Source organism: Centropristis striata, chromosome 11 (genome assembly GCF_030273125.1).
Source record: "Centropristis striata isolate RG_2023a ecotype Rhode Island chromosome 11, C.striata_1.0, whole genome shotgun sequence".
Classification (NCBI taxonomy): domain Eukaryota; kingdom Metazoa; phylum Chordata; class Actinopteri; order Perciformes; family Serranidae; genus Centropristis; species Centropristis striata.
Window position 1 is genome coordinate 19709248 of NC_081527.1, and position 20294 is coordinate 19729541.

General features: G+C 38.9%; 1 protein-coding gene across 1 annotated transcript in view; it reads left to right on the forward strand.

Annotated features, from left to right (window-relative positions):
- The window catches only part of spidr (scaffold protein involved in DNA repair), a 40267-nt gene that overhangs the window by 5707 nt on the left and 14266 nt on the right, over positions 1 to 20294 (forward strand). The window contains exons 6-10 of the mRNA XM_059345179.1: positions 1863 to 2089; positions 3412 to 3515; positions 6389 to 6608; positions 15264 to 15447; positions 16473 to 16717. Coding sequence (XP_059201162.1) covers positions 1863 to 2089; positions 3412 to 3515; positions 6389 to 6608; positions 15264 to 15447; positions 16473 to 16717 — 980 coding nt within the window. The remainder of the gene's footprint in view (positions 1 to 1862; positions 2090 to 3411; positions 3516 to 6388; positions 6609 to 15263; positions 15448 to 16472; positions 16718 to 20294) is intronic.

The window sequence follows — 20294 nt, forward strand, 5'->3', positions numbered from 1 at the left end:
AGATAGGTTGGCTAAATAGACTTACAGATGAGATGAGTCAGGGTGTAAATCCAGAGTGAATAGGATTCCTGAGGTGTAGGCCTGTCCAATCGGAAACAGTGCAATGCCGCAACACGTCCTACGTAATAATGATAATAATGAAAAATGAATTAAAAAATCTTCAAAATCGAGGATGCACACCTTTGTGTCATGAGCAAGCCACATACGAAATCTTAGGTCAGTCTGACTAACGGTCAGCGAGATATACCCTACACACACACACACACACACACACACACACACACAGGCGCTTCTTGCTTTTATAGATAGATAATAATATTTCAGTCAAAATGCAGATTTTTTGTGGAACTTTTTAATTAAATGGTTTATTAACTATTGGATTCTATTTTAGAATATTCCCTGACCTTCCCTGTAAAATAAAATAAATAAATAAATAAACTGACATTTACAAAAGGGAGGCGGTTATAGGAGATCAGGTTCAGTGACAGTTGGACATAATGATGGTGTTTTCTGTGGTACTCCATTATAATCACACATTTTTGTTGCAACACTACATCTCACCTGGTTAAATGCCAAAGTAGAGTGAAATACAAGTCCAAGTTTGTTTAAAAGTATCCTATTTCAGTTTCAGACACGCAGTTATCCGTTATGTAAACATGTTTCAATCCCTGCAGCCACTGAAGTTTTGCATCCTTTCACTTTCACAGTTATACTTTTCTTGTCAATCAATAAAAGTATCCATAGGATATACATCTGATTTATATTCATTCAGGAAGAGGTCCTAACAAAAATAACATTGGACATCTACTGTTATAACTTTGTCAATTTCTTCTTTAATACATTTCCAGAACCCCAAACTAAATCAAATAAAGAATACGATAGATTTTGATTTAATTAGAGCAACAAAAATGGAACAACCTAGTTTGTGCTTCTTAGCTGCCGGGAAATCTTGCTTACACACTGCCAATTTTAAATCAAACCGGATCTAACAGGACACGGAGGAGAAGATCTCAGTCCAACTCAAAGTTTATTACTCCAGATAAATGTACGGCTGACTCACTGGACGTATGCCTGCCAGATTTCTGTGTTATTGTACTAACGCTGAAAGTGGATAGGCGGAGCTGTGAGGACGACTTTGTACCTCAAGGCCAAAGCCAGATGAGGCCCGTCCCAGTCCGCTAACATGAGCCGCATTAAAAGGGTCAACAACCTCGACCACATCAGGGTTCTTCACTAGATCAGGGCCGTGTCAACAGAGCAGGACTATAAACATCTTTTTACTACTGTTTGTTCAGGAAAACATGCAAGTGGAAGAGGCTGTGCAGAGCTGTGTACTTACAATGCTTTCAGTGCCGGGTGAAAACATTTTTGAGCCAGAGCCAGGAACATAGTGTTCCTTTCTCTCTGTAGCTGGTTAGAGTGTGACGTCTGCTGGCTCTCTGCCTAGCAGGGTCAAGTTGATTCAAATAAGAGAGCATGTTGGCTGACAGAGAGCCTGGTATGTTGGTCTTGTCTGCACATGACAGGAACTCAGGTTTCTCGTGGATTTTTCCATGAGAACTGATTCCCTCAGGTGTAGTGAGCAGTGATGCAGCAAAAAACATAGTTTGTTACCATATCTTGTGAATTAATCACCCTCACAGTGTGTCAGTGTACCATATCCACCCTCTGTATAATTTCACTTTATTGAGTTTATTTCATCTTTAATGACTCATGAATTTAATGAAGGCTGAGGCATTTTACGTATGTAATATCCCCTTGATATATAGTTAGTTGTTTTTATTATCGGTTAAATGACGTTTAAAAACTGGGTCTAATCATTTTTTTAAAAGTAAATGAATAAATATTGCTTTGTTCCCTAGATGACTGAGCCCGAAATCTCAGGCTACGTGTCTGATGGCGAGAATATTGACACCACATTGACTTCAAGCAGACTGGGCTTTCCTCCTGCGGGTGAGGGCAGCAAAAGGTCAATCAGTGACTGGGTCAGATCTGCTCAGGCGATGCTGCAGACGCCTCAGAAACCGCAGTGCAAAAGGGAGTCCAAGACACCAGAAGACTCCGCCAAAAAGAAAAGGAAATTTCAAAGGTTTGAGTGTTCTTGCTTTTTCAAAGTCACATCAGGGCGTGCAGTGATTCAGCTCTCTGTCTTGTGATTCTCATATTTTAACAAAAATGTGCTGATACCGGACCAGTGTTCCCTGTTTCCCCGCCCAAATTAAAATTTGCATATTATAGTATGTGGAACATGAGGTAACATGAGGCCAGGGATTGCTGTGGCACAAAAAAATGGGTCAGCAGCCCACCGTGGAAGAATGAATGTAACTGAACTAACGCAGAATTTTTCATTGACATTACTCCATAAACTCAGTGTCATAGTGCATGCTATAGGACTGATATTGTTGCAGAACTTATTGCAAATGTGTGTGGAGAGTTGTGTAACTGGATCTTAATCTGTGTGTGCGTAATCAGAGTTGTAAATGTGTAAAAGACTCTCTAAATGCGTACAGAGCTTTGTGTTAGCTATTATTTATTCGGATCTGTGTTTTATAGGTATTGAAAGTAGGCCTGTCTTGACACTTTGATGGACAATATATTGTCCCAGAAATGACTGCAATAAGCAATATGATTGTCATTTTAAGACAACTTAATGACACTGTATATAATGATAATATAATTGCATAATGATGGAGGTACACCCTGTTTAAAGAACGATGAACTTTTATGTGCATGGGAGACAAAAGCAGCGGGAACAGAAATTACTGCAAACGTGTCTCCGCATAGTTTTTTAATGGTTGGGAAAACGCTGCTGTTTGGTGGCATCATGTTGGCCAAGATATATGGAGGTGACATTCTTATCGAAACAAACATGCATGTAAACACAAGGGGTAATGTCGTACGATAACTGGACATCACCTTGCTGATCTCAATAAGTCAAAATTGTAATCGGTGTAACAGGTCTAATTGACATTTGTAAATGTGTAGACAAATGTGTAAAATCTGTAAATTGCTGAAAAGCCCTTGTATTTTCTTTGCTCCAAGAGCTGGAAATACACACAAGTAAGACACACATTTGTAAATAGCCCTATACTATTGCCTCAGAATAAGAGCAAACAAAGTAACCAGACATGTAGCTTGCTGCCAGGCGACAGTCAAACTTTGGTGGCAATGTTTCCACGGCACAACTGATGATGAAAGAGACACCTGGTGTCATGATGTGGGTGCTAAATGTCATTGCCATCTCCAAGCCCACCAAATCTGACAGATGGCTATCTGTAGTCTTCGACACCTTGTGTTTTGCATCAGAAAATCTTTTTCTTTGAAATGAACAATTTCACACGTGCTTTTGTTCAAGCGGGAGTTTATCAAGTAAGGTCATCTTCTATACCTCTGTATTTGTTTGTTGCACAGCGGAGGTCTTGCTGAGAGGCTGAATCGTCTCCAGAGCAGACAGAGGTCAGCTGTGAGCTTCTGGAGGCACCAGTCCATCTCTGACACCTCAACAACAACAACAGGTATTGCACGCAAACCTGCATGATTACACCCAGGAAACTGCACACAGTCACCTCTCGATCACTGTTCACATATAACAATGAACTTTGATTTGTGAGTGGGATGAAGCCTTTGTGTTTACGATCGTACGGAGGGGCCACGCTAAGGAAGTGCTGGCTGTAGGTTGATCACTGTGGCTCTGAACTGTGAACTCAGTATGTAGGTGACAGGAAACTGCTTGCCTAGTTCTTTTTTCCTTTTCGTGGCGCACCAAACCACTTCTCATTGTGTTATGTATCTCCTTATAAAAGGACAGAAGCAGTTAAAAAGGTGACAGTTGAATGTGGAAAGAAGAAAAACACCCACTTGACTCACCCAACTTTGCGGTCAGCTGATGGTTTGATTAGTGTAATGCGTAAAGAGATTAAAGCGTGGAGGTTTATATTGGCTTTACCTCTTTTTTAAAGGTCCACTCGATAATGTTTTTTTTTTTCATTGAGAACTGCTTCTGTTTATTGAGCGTTTTCAGCTATTTAAGTCAAATGGCGTGCAAAGTGCATTAATTATTTATTATTTATTATTATTATAAATGTAAAGACATGTAGACAATATGGACAAACGAACATAAAGGCAACAACAGATGCTTTTGATTTACAAAACATATTGAAAACGGACGCAGCATAGCTGAAAATAAAGAAGCACACAAGGAAAAGGTGAAAAGAAGAAATAAAAGATTTATAAACAGAGGGTGTGATCTGTTTGGCCTTGAATGCATTACATGTGAACTTTGCAGTATGGGTTTGGTTAGGAATTCTTTCTGTTTATACTGGAGCTCAACCATACTGGATTTTTTTTAATGCTGATACAGAATATTACGGATACCGATGTATCTTCAGTACCGATGTATCTGCGATAGGCCAATAATGGCTGATTAAAAAAGGCCAACTGATTTGTTTGTCAGGCCCGAGTTCATACAAACGCACTCCTACATTCTAATGCATGTTACCACAGTTACATGCTTACATTTACTTTTATTTTTGAGATATGGCATTAGTTCACTGGCAGCAGAGAAGAGAGAGAATTGTTTTAATAAAGTTTATTGAACTTTCTAGTTAGTTTGTTTTTGAAGGGCTGATTGTTCCGTCGGTTTCTGTGGTTTTTCAACTATTATAGATGTTGATTTTTTTCAGCATTGTTTTCTTGTCGATAGTTAGTGCCACAAGTAGGGCTATTACAATTACAATTCCCAAAAAGTTTGGATGCTGTGTTAGACGTCAATAAAAACAGAATGCATCAAATTCAGAATTAATGTACAAATTCATTCAATGCAAAAAAAGTTTCCAGTTTGAGCATATGATATCTTGTCTTTGTTCTGTATTCAACTGAATGTAGGTCACAAAGGATTTGGGAATCATTACATTCTGTTTTTATTACATTTTCTCCCACAGCGCAACTCTTTTTTAAATCAGGATGATTTGTGTTCAACATGTGTTGAGTATTTCACAGAGTGTGCATATGGAAGTGGATATTGGGATGCTACAGCCAAGGAATTGAGATAATGTATCGGTTAATTCTTCCAAAAAATGTTGTGTTGCTGTACAAAGCCTGAGTGCATGGAGGTATTTGTATAGTAATCAGTGTTTTTTTTAGGTTTGTGGAAGACTGTGCACAAAAAGTTGGAAAAGCGAGAGCAGATAATGAATAAACAACAGTCAAAAAGCTTATAGACTAAAATGGCAAGACAAGTCCACTAGGGACCAACTGCAAGCATTAGATCTGGGAAAAGTTAGTTAAATTTGATGATCTGCACATTTATTTTTACAGTGATTTGCCTTAGCTGGTGCCAAAAGCGGCTTTGGTACTGCACTATAGTGCTGCACGTGAGAATTATAGTGGGAGGGAGAAACCTGTACATTGAGTTCAGTCTGATCCTGTAAATCCCATTATGTGCAGAGGGCATAATTAAACCTATTCAGGAGAGTTTGTTCATTTGCATTTTCCCTAACGCTCCCTGGTAACAATAACAACACTGTAACCTGTCATGGCTCGATCATGCTGTTACAGGACACCTGTTTATCTCTGTTGCTCTTATTTTGGTGTATGATGCAAGTGCACTCACACACAGGCCTTCAATTGTTTTCTGACATGCTGCCCTGCCTACACTTTATCAGATCGTTAAAAGGACTCGAGGACTATCTCTGGCCTACTGCCTGTGGTTATTCTGATGATTTTGTGATCTGGGACCCAAAAGCACAAATGAAGCGCTTGGATTTCATGTTTGGACAAATGCATATTAAAGTTAATAGCTCTCCAGCTCCCTTTTGATGCGATTCACTCTTATCGTATTAAAATTTTCCCTCTAGCCATTTTCAGGGATTGTTAATGCACACAGACACTGAGCTGCTTTGACTATGAGCTCTCGTGCTGCAATTTTCACAATTCAGTGCAATCAAGTTTGCACACAGAATTTCCATGCAGCCAAGTTGAGTCTCTTATCTCTGTGTGATTTACAGCTCCAGGGCATTGTCTCGATTTGCTCTTCTTAATTATCTCTGTTGAGTTTCTTGGCTCGGGCAAAAGCACAGTCAGCGTAAAGTAAAATTCCAAACATTTGCACACTTACGCTGTGGGATTCAATGCGTTTCATATTTAACTCAGCCTGAGTCACTAAGAGCTTTACAGTTATGCAGTGCGAATTGTTCTGATGCTAAAACTGAATTACTCTCATAACTAATAATGAGTCCCAGAGAGAGCAAGAGTCCGTGAGAGCACAAGTACACTCCTTCACACACGCACACTGAAACACACACACACACACACACACACACACACACACACACACACACTCACTCACTCACTCACTCAACATCTGTGTTGTTGTTGCTCTGCTCTCCAGTGGACAGGCCTGGCGTGCTGGTGCTGGAGGTGCTGGAGGTTCAGGAGGAGTGCAGCATGCAACTGGCGCACTGCGAGCACCACCAGCCTCCTGGAGAGGGCCACCAACACAGCGAGCCTCCCTCTGAGCAAAGAGCTCGTTTGCTGGTGTTGTTCAACAAAGAGACTGCAGCCCAGCTGATTCCTGCACCCAGAGATATCATCCACATATACCCGCCATGGTGAGAGGATACAGTACACGTTACCGTAGCCACTCCACTGAAAAGTGTGTTTTGCTCGTTGCTGCACCTCGCTGTGCAGAATGATGTTTGTGCAGAGTTTCACACCTAAACATTCACTATTCTCTGTGCTCACCTTAAATATGAGTTTAACACATGAATATACGAGCAGGGTTTTATGACGACAATATGGTTAACACTACCAGAATTTTAAATGTCACTAGAAAACTATTATAAAAACAGGATATTCAATATCCTGTTTGATACTATGGCAAAAAGAACACATAACACACAATTGTGTTTTACCTGACTGAAAATCTAACTGCAGATCTGTTGTTTTGTTTTTTGGGGGATTTTTTTGTAGCTGTGGTACTTTCTATACTGACGGAGATTGTTTCGTCCTAAACATTTGGTATGGAAAAACAATACAAAAGTATTGCTGCTTTTGACAACGTTACATTACAACTAGTTGTATGATGAGGAAACATGAAACCATTCAGTTTAAATTCAATGGACATATACTGGAACTGGGCATTTCAGTGAATTAGGAGATTTGTTCCAGTTTAGTTTTCAAACTTTAAAAATGACCATTATTTGCATCAATGCTAAGATTCTGGATTTTGCAGCGAGGGAAGAGGACTAGATGTTAATTTCGCCCTTTCTGTGGAAAGAACACATCAGACACAAATTTTTGTCCAAACCAGAATAATTCCACATGTCCTAAAATTGGTCTGGAGGGGGTATTTAAATTAAAATCATATTGTTCTGCAGTTAGCCTGCAGTTTGATTTGAATATTTGATGCTGCAGAGCTGTTAGCAGGGTCTGAACGTGACAAGCAGCATCTGCAGAAAATGATTAAAAAAATTATTTATTATTATTAACGAGTTATTAAAAATAGATGCCGATTCATTTTCTGTTTGTTAACTAGTCTATTCATTGTCTTAACTATAGTAAAATGGAAAGATTTTACTTTACAACTCTATTGTCTAAATTAGCGCTAATGATTTCTTGCATTTCTGCATTTTTGACATCTCTTGGCAGGTGTTGGAAAAAAGCCACACAAAATGAACAGTTACACAATTCAAGACTGACTCATTGTTTTCAGGACAAAGTGTAACAGGATCTCATAAAGAACTGCTGAGGAGGCCTTCTGATTGACAGAATACAATACATGATTGCATACATTTAATACTTTTAATCAGTGCTATGCAAGTTCATAGTCCACATGAGGCAGCTCAGAGTTCAGTTAACACAGATTAAAGTTAACTAGATCACAATCATCGTTAACAATTTTAAAATTTGAACAAAGTTCACACTCAATTTTTTCAGAAGAGATACTCTCGAGCTGTGACTACTTGTGATCATCGTTAACTTTCAGATGACGGATGGTCGGATATTTTCACTCAATATGCATTTTCTAAATTTGTTGCAGATACGGCTTTGGCATTTGGGCTTGTTCCGGAGCCCTATTGGCATGATTTACCAAAAAAAAATGAGATTTTTTTGTTGGAATCTGATTTGTTCGTAACACTGGCTTCGGCTGTTCCGGAGCTGCATTGTCTGAACTGCCAGTTGCACTAGCTGTGCCACTGAAGACTTTCCCTGTTGATATGCGTTTCCCCCTATAAGTCTGAACTAAACGTTACCTCGAACCTTTATCATGGAGGGCGACGTATCATTTTAACAGTACTGGAACAATTTGACCAGGGAAAAGACTTTGAAAGTGTTCAGGTTGCCGCCTGCCATAAATCCTTGTTTGCTGACACAAACGCACACAAACCCAGTTCAGTAGTTGCAAACATATACGTTCAGTCCACCAAAAACATGAGCATGTTCAATAAACTTAAACTCTTTAAGACAGTTTTAACCTTTGAAACCCCTTGAATTTAATGTGGAGTTTTCTAGGTTAAAAAAAAGGTTAGATTTTCATAAAGGTGCTTTAAACTGCTTGAAATGTAAGTTATGTAGTGTGCAAAGCAAACATTTTGACTATAACAACTAATTTAATGTGATAAAGAGGTGAAGTCATCAGTACACCGTGTATGCTGTTTGTACTTTTTATAAATATGTAATTTACTACAGCTGTAAGGTTCTTGAAAAGGCATTTTAAAATGCATGAACAGTGCTTGAATGTGACTTTGGAAAAAGTATAGGAACCCTGTTTATAATAATTATTTAGAAATCACAATGTTTCTAGGTTTAAAGTATAAAAACGTCCTGCTTTCAGCTCACAATAGTGAGCGGTAAAGGCCCAGATGTGAGGGCAGGGTGGAGAGGCTTGAAGGAGGAGATGTGGGGGGGTGTTTTTAGGATTGTTTTGGAGTTGGAGCGAGGCAGCAGTTGACTCCAGCTGTTGGGAGTTTAGGTTGAGTGTACTCTGGAATATCCAGGCTGGCGGAAGCGCAGGGGCCTCCTCAGAGCTCTGACGTCACGAACAGCTCCAGGGAATGCTTCACATTCCTCTTCCTGGCAGTAGTTAGGTCATTTCCAGCAAGCCGGGGAAAAAACACAGTAGGATTATTTTCTGGAGCATTTGGGAGCAGAGAGTGGAGGGAGCCAAAGGAGTGAGATTGAAAACACATGGTGGTTTCAGAGTATCTCTGCCTCCCTGTTGTATTCTATTCCTGAAATCACATGAGTAGAGCCCCCAGCAAACATTTACACTCTCAAAGAGAGAGATAATTATATCTCTATATATTAAATATTCAAAGTCCCTAAATCATAACAAAACAGTCACGAGCAAGAAGAGCTGATGACAGTCTAAATATTCTCTGAAGAGATTTTCATTCATATATCTTCGACAGCAGCAGGACAGGCTCGAGTGGAAAAACACGGAATTTAGAGCGTCTGGTAAAATTCCTCTAAACAGCTTCCTGTGTGACACTCGCAAATGGTTTACCTCCTCCGCAGTTCCTGCAGTGAGTAGGTTCGCCCCTCCCACCTCCCACGCCTTGTTGTGAGTGGGCCGAGGACTGAGCGGAAATACCTGCAGGGATTATTCACTTACGACTTGTGACGCCAGCAGCCGGGGCCACTCCTTAACCTGGCTACCTGTCTGATGATGACAGCTGCCCACTCACCTGTTCACAATGGGGTCACACTTCCTGTGCGGGTGGCGTACCTGTTCTCATGAACAGTATGTTCTGCTCTACTAAGAATACTGTATGGCTCGAGATGATTCACTGATCTCTGCTCAGATGTTGGACTGATAAACGTGGTCTCAAAAGTATAACCACTCAAGCAGTGTTACCAAGTGCACGTGGACAAGGAATTTGTTTTGGCAGGTGTCAGAACGGTAAATTTAAGGAAGAAGATGGTTATAAAATAGAAGAATTAGAATAGGAGAGTAAGATTTAGCACAAGATTTGGCCAATTTAAAATTTAAATCATTTTGGCTGTAGTTAAACAAAGGTATGAATTTTCTATTTTATTTTTTCAGAATTTTAGAAGTTCATAAGTCTATAATACTGTGTAGCCACAATGAATGACAAATAAGTTACTAATTTTAATAAGGCACAAGGATTAAATAAGAGATAATGTCATATTATTTAATAATAATAACAACATTTTTATTAGTATTGATGCATTAACATGTAAACAGTACTTTACTGTTATCGTAGGTTTAAGTGGCACTTATTATAACTGATTTACATCCTGCTAGATAATTAATGTAGTACAGTGCATCATGTATTCACTCTGTATGGTGGATGTTTTTTATGGATGTCTATATATAATTTATTACCAGTTTAAATTATTGCTTACTGACACAGTTTTAAAATAATAATGCATACTTATTCTAACTATGACTTTATTGATTTATATATGATTTATAGGCAATAAAGAAGATCGAAATGTTCGATATGTTCACTTGATGAGTGATTTATTGTCAAAATACCTACAGATTAATTTTCAGTTGACTCACTGATGGATGAGTCATCAATTAATGTCATACCAGCATGGTAAAGTATACATTATGTACAGTTCCTTGTAAAAGCATTCTTCCTCCTCCGCTGGCATTTTTCCTAGTTTGTTGCCTTACAACATACAATTACATAGATTTTTCCTGGGGAAAAGGTGAACCTCTGTCCCAGTCTCAAATTTCTAGAAGACTGAAACAGGTTTTCCTAAAAAAATCCCGTACTTAGCGCCATCCATCATTCCTTCAATTCTGACTTGTTTTCCAGTTTCAGTTGATGAAAACCTTCTCCGCAGCGTGATACGACCACCGAGCCTCCCTGTGGGATGGTGTTTTCGTGGTGATGAGAGGTGTTGGGTTTGGGCCATACAAGCCTTTTCCTTTATTGCAAAAAGGTTCTGTTTTAGCCTCATGTGGACCGATTGCCTTCTTCCATATGTTTTGGGTATATTTTGGTGAAGTCTTCTTTTTTTTCTGTTCACTATTCATAAAGCCCAGATCTGTGGAGTGTACTTCTCAAAGTGATTCTATGGACAGATAGTCGAATCTCCGCTGTGGAGTAGAGCCTGACTGATGCAGGATTTTGCTGATACTGATTTTAGAGGCGAAAATTCATCCATAACTGATGTGGTGGCTGATATAGTCATTTTTTTCAGCTGCAATGAAAATAGACCTTTTTATATGTGGATTATGCACTGATTTTTCACCACTCATATTTTCTGAAATATAAAACTTTCTATAATGTATAAAATTTAATAAAAAGTTTTTTTACACGTCAGCAAATTCTTTAAATGATAACTGAGTAAATGATAATCATAATAATGTATTTATTAAAAATGTATTTACATTAAGTACATTTTTCAGTTTTGACTGTAATGTGTAAGTCCAAATTTCAGATTGTTATGCAACAAAACAGGCAAAATTGCAGACAGGGTTGAATACTTTTGCTAGGCGCTGTAGTGGATGCTGTGAATGCTTAACATTCTATGCATTAGTCTTGCTTGGCTGCATGAAAGAAGTGCCATGAGCATGTGTATAAGGTTGAATGCACTCAAGGACAAAAACCTGCCAAAAAAATACTACCTTTGTAACAATTACATTCTAACTAAATTTCTATTAAGTTTTTGATATAACTCTTGTGTAATTCTCTCCACCCTTTTTCTACGTTCTCCGTTGTAAATATCTGAATATTTGTCTAAATATCTATCTTGTTAATATATAATAATTTCTGTAGCTATTTATTACAGCCCCAGTGATTTTTGAGACCAATACAGATATTTGAGGCCAAAAAATGAAATTAAAATGAAAATAGACCTTGTTTATTGTGCACCGATATGACTATGCAAAGGTACTCAGAAGGCTGCTTTCCTAAACACATTACAGATCCATTACAGAATATTAAACTTTATTATACAATATTACACATTATTCATACAGTGCATTTCCAGTGTCAGCCAATTCTAGAAATTACAACAACAAAACAAACAAAATTAAAAATATAGCTCAATTAACATTCAGTCAGTTACTGACCAGTCAAATAGAGGATCAATAAAAATAATCACCAAGAAAACATAATTTTCTGCATATGGTCTGGAAAAACAAGTTTTCATTTTTGACAACATATACTACGCCAGTACTAATAGATCCTGATATTTCTGTGACAGTCGAATATCACACAATAATATGTCTTCACTAATTGTTATGAATAATGCTGTTTTGATTTGTAGGTGCATATCAGTGAGGACAGACAAAGTATTGGAAAAACCTGTCAGTCTAATGCAGTTTAATTCAACAGAAGGACCGAACTCCAGCCTTTAAAATAACCATAAACACTTAAATAATAAATACAGAACTGTATGACCTTCACAGAGGAAGCTTTAGTCTGCTGAAAAACTGTCAACTGAATGTTTGCGATTCTCCATTTTCTGAATATTCTCTCCTTCTCTGTGTTCATGCAAACAAATAGTTTTTTCTGTTTTATCTGTGTGTTCAATTTCTCTGGTTCAACTAGACGAGCTGTGACCTGTTTGGCAGTTCCAGTCACACAGTGATCTTGGCTCTGAGTCAGTGATAAGCCTTCTTCATGCTTATTATCCGTGTCACATGTGGAAGAAATTAAGTCGTAATTCAAACTTACCACAAACAACACGCCATATAATTATCTGGCTGTTATTCAAGTTGTTTTATTCTCAGGCTTGCTGCTGCTCAGGTGTGTGTCATTTACCTTGATGAGTTCAAACACTTGACCGGAAACATTTTTCTTAGATTTTCTGGAGAAGTTCAGCATCTTGGCACACACAGATGAGTGAAATCTAAGCTGGTAACGGTTAAAAGCGGGTGAAATTAAACGCGAGAGCACTTCAGGTTACACATACGCAGCCTTTGCATTTAATTTTTCATCCAAAAAACTCTCAGCCTGTTTGATCGTGACGGGTGTTGAAATATTTTTCCACACATGAGGTCACATTTGGAAAGTGTTTTAATCAAGCTGTGCAGCACTGCGAGGTGTAGCCTTTTAACAATTTCACTTTCATGGAAAATGTATCTTTCGCCTCAGTAAAAGAGGAGAAATGCATCCGTTGTGTATTTTCTCTTGCCTCGGTGTAGGTTTTTGAACTTGTGCCGTGTGCTGGGTGGTACCGAGTCAAGAGACCTGTGGAGGTGGTTCCTACCTTATCTGAGTTTGACATTCAAACGGCTCTCAGCCCCCCTACGTTTGTGCAATAATCCACTCTGTAATGTAAAATCTGAGTCTTTGCATCTGTTATCAATGGAATCACAGCACGAAATGTTTAGCAATGCCCAACACCTTAAAGATAGAGGTGTAGGAGTCATAGTATGGAGGGATTTTGGTACAGCAGAAAAAAATGAATGCATGAAGATATGTTCCTTTTCATTCAGACTCAGTCCTCTTGCTCAAGGCTGAGGTAGAATTTTGACCACTAGCTACTTTAGTAAACTATTTTCATTATTAAAATAAGGAACACTTTTGTGCAGACACTTTCCCAAAAGGCAACAAGTAACAACAGTAAAACTAAAAAAACATCTTGTATGCTTCGAAACAGAAAATACTGCTTAAAAATACATAATAATACAAATAAAACATGTGCATTGGGAGGACTTTTTCAAATAGTTCCACCTTGGCTTTATTTAAACATTCAAAGCACCCAAACACTTCTTTGTCCCGGTGATTTACACGTCTGGATGATGCTGGTTGGATGTATTTCTGTTCACATATCCTACAACGGTGGAGCTTTGCTGACACACTGTCCATGTTTGATTCAGTTTATTTTGTCAGGGGGACAACTTGCAACATTACATTGATTATTCATGGAATAATGCACCAGATTTAGCAATAATCTAATTTCCATCTCTAAGTACATACAACAAAATACAGTACACAATAAAGTACAAATACTCTATAGGTAGACACAAATGCTCACATAATGAATAACACCCTACACAACAGTACACAATATAAAATGGACTATAATAAGAACAGATATACCGTACTATGAACATGGTAAAAGGCATCCTATGTCCCCATGTCATATACACACCTTTCTGTGTTGTAGCTGACCGGGAACCTGCAGACAGGTCTTCCAGCTGCAGTGTTGCAGTCAAGCTTGCCATAGTGTGATCAACTTGTGCATCAATCTCATAGACTGTATTTAAATAATGGACGTAGTCACCGTGACGTCACCCATTGGTTTTCCGATACGCTGAGCAGACCATATTTGGACTGTGGAGGAGCGAGAGGGATCTGACGACACTGACTACACGCCTCTCTACACCTACACCGGCAACCCGACTGAGAGAAGCCGCTGATAATTCATGTTAGCATTAACTGGAGCATTAACTTTGATGTTAATTTTGGCTAGCAAAAAAACAAAAACAAAATGTACATTACTTCCCTCAGAAAAATGAGCAGCGACTCCTTGGAGTGTCTGTTAGTCCAACCAAACACTTACAAGACATTTTTACTGAACAAAACATTCAAATAAACTGTCATTAAGTGAAAATACAGTGTGAAAGGGTCAAAGTTATGAGACCAAATCGGTAAACGTCCTCTTTTCTATCTATATAACGTTATATATAACTTTATTGACACGTTGCCGTGGATACGCATTGCTCTGCTTCTCTCCTGATGACGGCTCGCCTCGTCAGTGACCTGTCAATCAAAGCTAGCCACGCCCAAAACATATGATTATTAATCTTCTATTTTCTTCTAAATGGGGCCATTATTAGAACTATTGACATCAAATTGTCTTGAAGATGATTTTTTACTAGCGATTGAGACCATATCGTTGTCCTGGAAAAAATTTCTGAGGTAATAAATCAAGTCAGAAGTTTGAAATGAGCACTGAAATGAATGGGCAGCCAAACTTAGCACCCCCTACTGGAATTTTCGGTGGATTGCAGGCTTAATGCACTTCCTGGTTGGACTCCATGCTCAGACACGGAGATTGCCGCCTGATCAATCTGCATGTTTTGCCAACCTCAGCACCTGTTACTAATACACTCCACATGTTCCTGTGCAGACTTGCACTTGTAAACTTTTAATCTTCAATCTGCATCAATCCTCACCCCGTGTTTTCTTTGTAAAGCTCTGTGCATCGAACCATGACCCTGTACCGTGGCGGTTTGGTATGAATAAACAAACCATGACAGCCCTACTTAAATTTGTTTAATTTCATGGTGAATTCAGGGTTTAAAACTAATTAACTTTTTCTCTTTGCAGGCAAAGTCTTTCTATCGAGGGCTTCAGCTGTGACATTATTCTGAACACACACTTCAGCCAGAAAGTCTTCTCTGGTACCAAAACAGCCAACACGTCCGCTCCTCGTTGCAATCTGTATTCGCTGTGCAAGACGTTTGGACTACTGGAGCAATGCAGGAGCACAGCAGGGATCAGTGCCAAACAGGTGTGTGTGCTTCCATATCATTAAGATCACATGCGTTACATTTAGTTCCCAGTTCAAAATGTACTGTGTTTAGTATCACATAAGGCATCAAACAACCCTTTACTATGACAGAAAATGTAATCAGTCGTTTGAGCTCCTAGATGTATGTTTTTACTTATGTTTAGTCGTTTTATATGTAAAACGTAAATAACTAAATTGAATTGGCACACATCAGGGAGTTTGTATGAATAATCTTTTTCATACTGAATTTATTCTTCATAAATCCATATTAACTCACAGGTGCAACTGTGGGAACAACATGTTTTGCCGCAGGGTTCATGCTTTCAATTCACAATGTTTTTTTACACAAAGAACAATAAATAGTATCTGTGCAGCATCAATCAGCAACAGGTGCATTCAGTCTCTACTGCAGGGATATGGTACAATTAAATATTGGTTTATGTGTATGATTGATTTGTTAAATCTGAATCTTTTATTTTAAAGGGGAAGGGGGGTAGCTCAATAGTGACACCGTGCTTTGCAGCTTTTCAAAACTTACTGATTTGAACAATAATTGATTGAACAAAAATGGTAATAACAGTGCATGACAGTAACATTAATAACAAAAATAATATGTTATATAAGTACAAAAATAATATGTTATATAAGTACACTTTACAGCACAAATAGAGAATACAAAAAATATTAAATAATGAAATAATATAATAAAATAAATAAAGGGAAAACAAACAAGAATAACATTTCTAACCCCAACATGTTAGAAATTCCCCCAACCCTGACTTTGCCCCTCCCTCTGCGCACACATACACAGACATATGTATTTATGTGAGATTTAAGTGACTAAGAAGTCCACCTAATGTTCATATTTGAGAAGCTGAAACTGGTACTTTTACTTACAAATGACTCATGCAGGTTTATTTTTTGTCAATCAACTAATTGATTATTTGGTAAACTGCTGCAATTTTACATGTAATCCATAATTTCAGTAAAGTACTGTCTCATGTATCTCTCTGTCTTCCCTTCAGGTTGCTGCCTCTGATGCTCTGTGCAGTTTTGGTGGTCCGGGCGTTTTCACAAGGCACTGCCTTTCTCTCCTGGAAGCGATTGAGGGGCTGGGCCAGGCTGGCTCTATGGGGCAGGACGTGATGGTGGTGGTCCAGAGAGTTTACTCCATCCCTCTGCCTGGCTGCTCTCCCGTGTCCATCCTCAAGCCCAGACTTCCCACCAGGTCGTCCTCAGCTCCTCCTCCTGCAGAGAAAGGCAAAACCAGGTACTGTTGGAGCAGCTGATAATTGGCGGCCTAGTGAGGCCTTTGGTTTGTCACTTGATGCCAGAAGAGAGAATGGGGAAATGAATCACATTTTATCTTCTGTGTATGTTTCTCTTCCACAATATAAATTACTCTTTCTGGAGAAAATTGCATGCTGGTTTCCTTGGTCTCAGGCCTTGCATGCTTCTCCTTGGTGGCACAATGTGTCTAAGTGGTCGAGCTATTGTTCACAGCGTAGCGGGCCCCACAAAGTGCTCACACTGTCTCCAGCCATATGGCATTGCTTGACAAAGGACACAAACATTTCTAATTGAATCCAGCCCCTCTGTGAGTGATTCTGGCCAGTTCTCGGGAAAGACAGCATGATGTTTTCAGAATCTCATGCACCAGCAAGCCAGAGCTGAATTGGTGCCCACTCATTCTCCGCTGGGTGGAACAGGTTTTCAACAGCTTTTATTACCTTAATGCTCGAAAGAAAACCACAAGTACATTTAATATGGGTGTAAAAATGTCATGCCTCTCTATCTCAGTGTTACAGAAACTGTGCAGTTGTGTGGAATGGGATTTGTTTGAGCTTTGGTAACTTTATCTGAGGGTGGAGCCCACACATTGTATTCATATTCACAAGAAATACAGCTTAAAATTATTATTCTAAATTGATTGCAACTTATTTTGATAATCAAATAACAATTTAAGTCAACTACAAGTGGTTTTTAACTGGTTATGAAACAGTCTGATTATGAAACAGAGTTTAATACTGAAGCCTCTAATGATCTACATAAGCAAAGAAGAAGAAAATGATTGTGTGTGTTTCTAAAAAAAAAAAAGAAGTAAAAGTAAATTGCGTCTTTCTTTCTCTCGCCTTCAAAACAAAAGCATGTGCTAGTCAGAGTAAGATCTTAAGGAGAGGTGGCGGTGTTCATGGAAACACTACCACTTTTGTCCACAGGGGCAAAGAAAAATAACAATAAATTGCAATGTTAAACTATTAAAAATATATTGAACATATACAAATAAATTAAACAAATTAATTAGATTTAATATATTCAAATGCACTGCCATAACTTACAGAAAACCTGTTTTTTAAAACTATAATCAACATAAACTGGTCAGTAACTCTGTAAATTATTTATCTTGTTTACATAATTGCTGGAAGCCAAATTGTGGCTGAAAATAAAATGTTATCAATCGCACAGCCCTATTTTCTATAAAAGAATAACTAACTGTCAAAAGACGGGCAGTGCAAGCTCTTCAAAAATTCCTGTGTTTTCTGAAATTACTTTGAGGTTTACTCAAGTGGTCTTGTTACAGTTAATGAATCAGTGAAGGTTCTATTTGAAGCAAATCCAGCGAGCATGACCTTTAGTTGCCTGAACCCTCCCCGGGCTTGTTGTTTTAGTTCTTTGCTGAGTAATAAAAGAAAAGCTTTGGTTCCTCTGAGTGGAGCGGACCCAAGGGGCACTCTGTGGTGAAGGGAGAGTCCCGGTCAGCTGACAGGCTAACTGCCTAAATGAGGGTCGGGTTGTAATATGACACTTGCTCCTGCCATGCTGCTTCTGGTGCTGGTAAACAAACGCCGCCCTCTGACCGGAAACACCCTGCCCTCCCGTTTCTCTCCAACTCATCCAGATTCAACAGGCTCGGTTGGTGGTGAAGGGATGGAGTTTAGGAGGTGGTCATGAGGGCCTGAGTTCAGAGTAAGTAGGTGACCCTGCCTGCTTATTGTGACAAATTTAAAGTCCTATATTTTATTAAGGTAAAAGTAAAATACAATAAGGTCCTATCGTTACAAAGTTCCTACCACTTTTAATCCTCTTTGGAGTATTTTGGTTTAAATAAGGACTTCTCGGGACACTGTGTTGTTTATAGTACTTTTCCAGGATGCATGCCTGTTCTGCAGTGGGCAGGGTAGTTTACTCCGCAGCCCACTTGCCCCATTATGTAGGAAGACAAGGACAGTTTGTACCTCTCATGTTGTGTCCCCAGCCTCTATGACTCACTCCCTGGTCAGCATGCTTATTTGATCCTTCTGTTGTTTAGCCTCTATGTTAACACTCACAGGGGAGGGAGGCCAGTATGATATTTATGCCTGAAGAAGATGTTAAGTTCCCGTAAATTCAGAATAGAATAAACAACAAGATTAACTGTTTGCAGGAAGTAGAAGGAGAGGCTAGTTGGGTTTTTTTTTTCCCTCTGTGGAGAAGGAACACAATGTGCTGCGAGGATCCTGTTACAACCGTGTTTATCACTCTGCCTGCACTGATTGGTGGACAGCACATAGGAAGGAATCCCGCCTGTCTGCCCCCCACCAATGAGGCCTCTCTGCTGTATTCTTAATGCGTGGGTCACTTACTTGTGCGTTGCCAAGTAATGTGCATGCGCACACAGTGTGACTGTGTGTGTGTATGTGTGTGAAGGAGCCTGTGTGTGTGTTTGCACAGGCTCAGTGGATCGTAGTTCCTGGAAGAAAAACTGAGTTGCTGAGAATTCTGTGATCGCTCACAATAACAAATTCCTGAAAACGGCCTGCGACTGAATCCGGCCAATGGCAGAGGATTTTTTTAGGAGTGAGGGGTTGCTGTTTGAGGGAGTCGAGCTGTGAAAAGGAGGGACTGAATGGGGAGGTGGTTGTTTATGTTAAGCTGGCACCACCAAGAGTCTCATCACCCGTTTCTTCTCTGCCTGTCAAGTGTCACATCAGATTTCATACAAAGTTTTTGCAAGTTCAGACAAGCTCCACTAAAAGTGAAAATATACAAATATTCCCACCAAATGTTAGTGTAACTGCTGTATCCATATTGTAGCAAGGTCACATTAAGTTATAGATTTAATTAGCCTAGTTCATTATTATTAAAAAAGTAAACTCCTAGTTTTACACAGAGATTAATTACAGAATACAGTGTGTAACTGCATTAAATGTATTCATAATAATGAACCAAATCAACAAAATATTTTACAAAATCAACAAAAACAAACCCACAATGAACTGATCCTGTTAACCCGTATTTCCACTATGGCCAAAGTCTGATGCATCTTATTCCTCTGTGCAGTAATCATCCTGAACATTCCTCCTTTGTTGACCAAAAATGACATCAATGAGCCATACTGTTGAACTGGGTCACATGTTTCATGTCACCGCAGGTCATTATGACCTGATCACACAGACACCATCCTGCTTCTGTAACTACTCACCAATTTTCTTCAACTGCAGCTGAAAATTGCTGAATTTCCTCCTGTTTGAGTTTGATGAAATCCATAATGTCCAGATGTTTTAAAGGTTTGGCCGTAGTCTGAGTGCAACAAAAGAAACACTAACAAAATGCCTGTATGTAGCTAAAAAAATCACATTTAAACATGACATATGATTACTTTAGCACTGTATGTCTCCCGGAGAGGAAAAGTTAGCTGTAAGCAGGCTAATGTTGGATATATATTAAAAGCTATGGAACTTGCAAACATAATCCTGCATAAAGCCTAGCTAAAACTTAAATCTAGATATATGACCTAGTGAATAAATGCCAGCTGCACACATAACGTTAGGCAAACTGAGTGTCAGGGTCCCACTGTTTTTCCTATT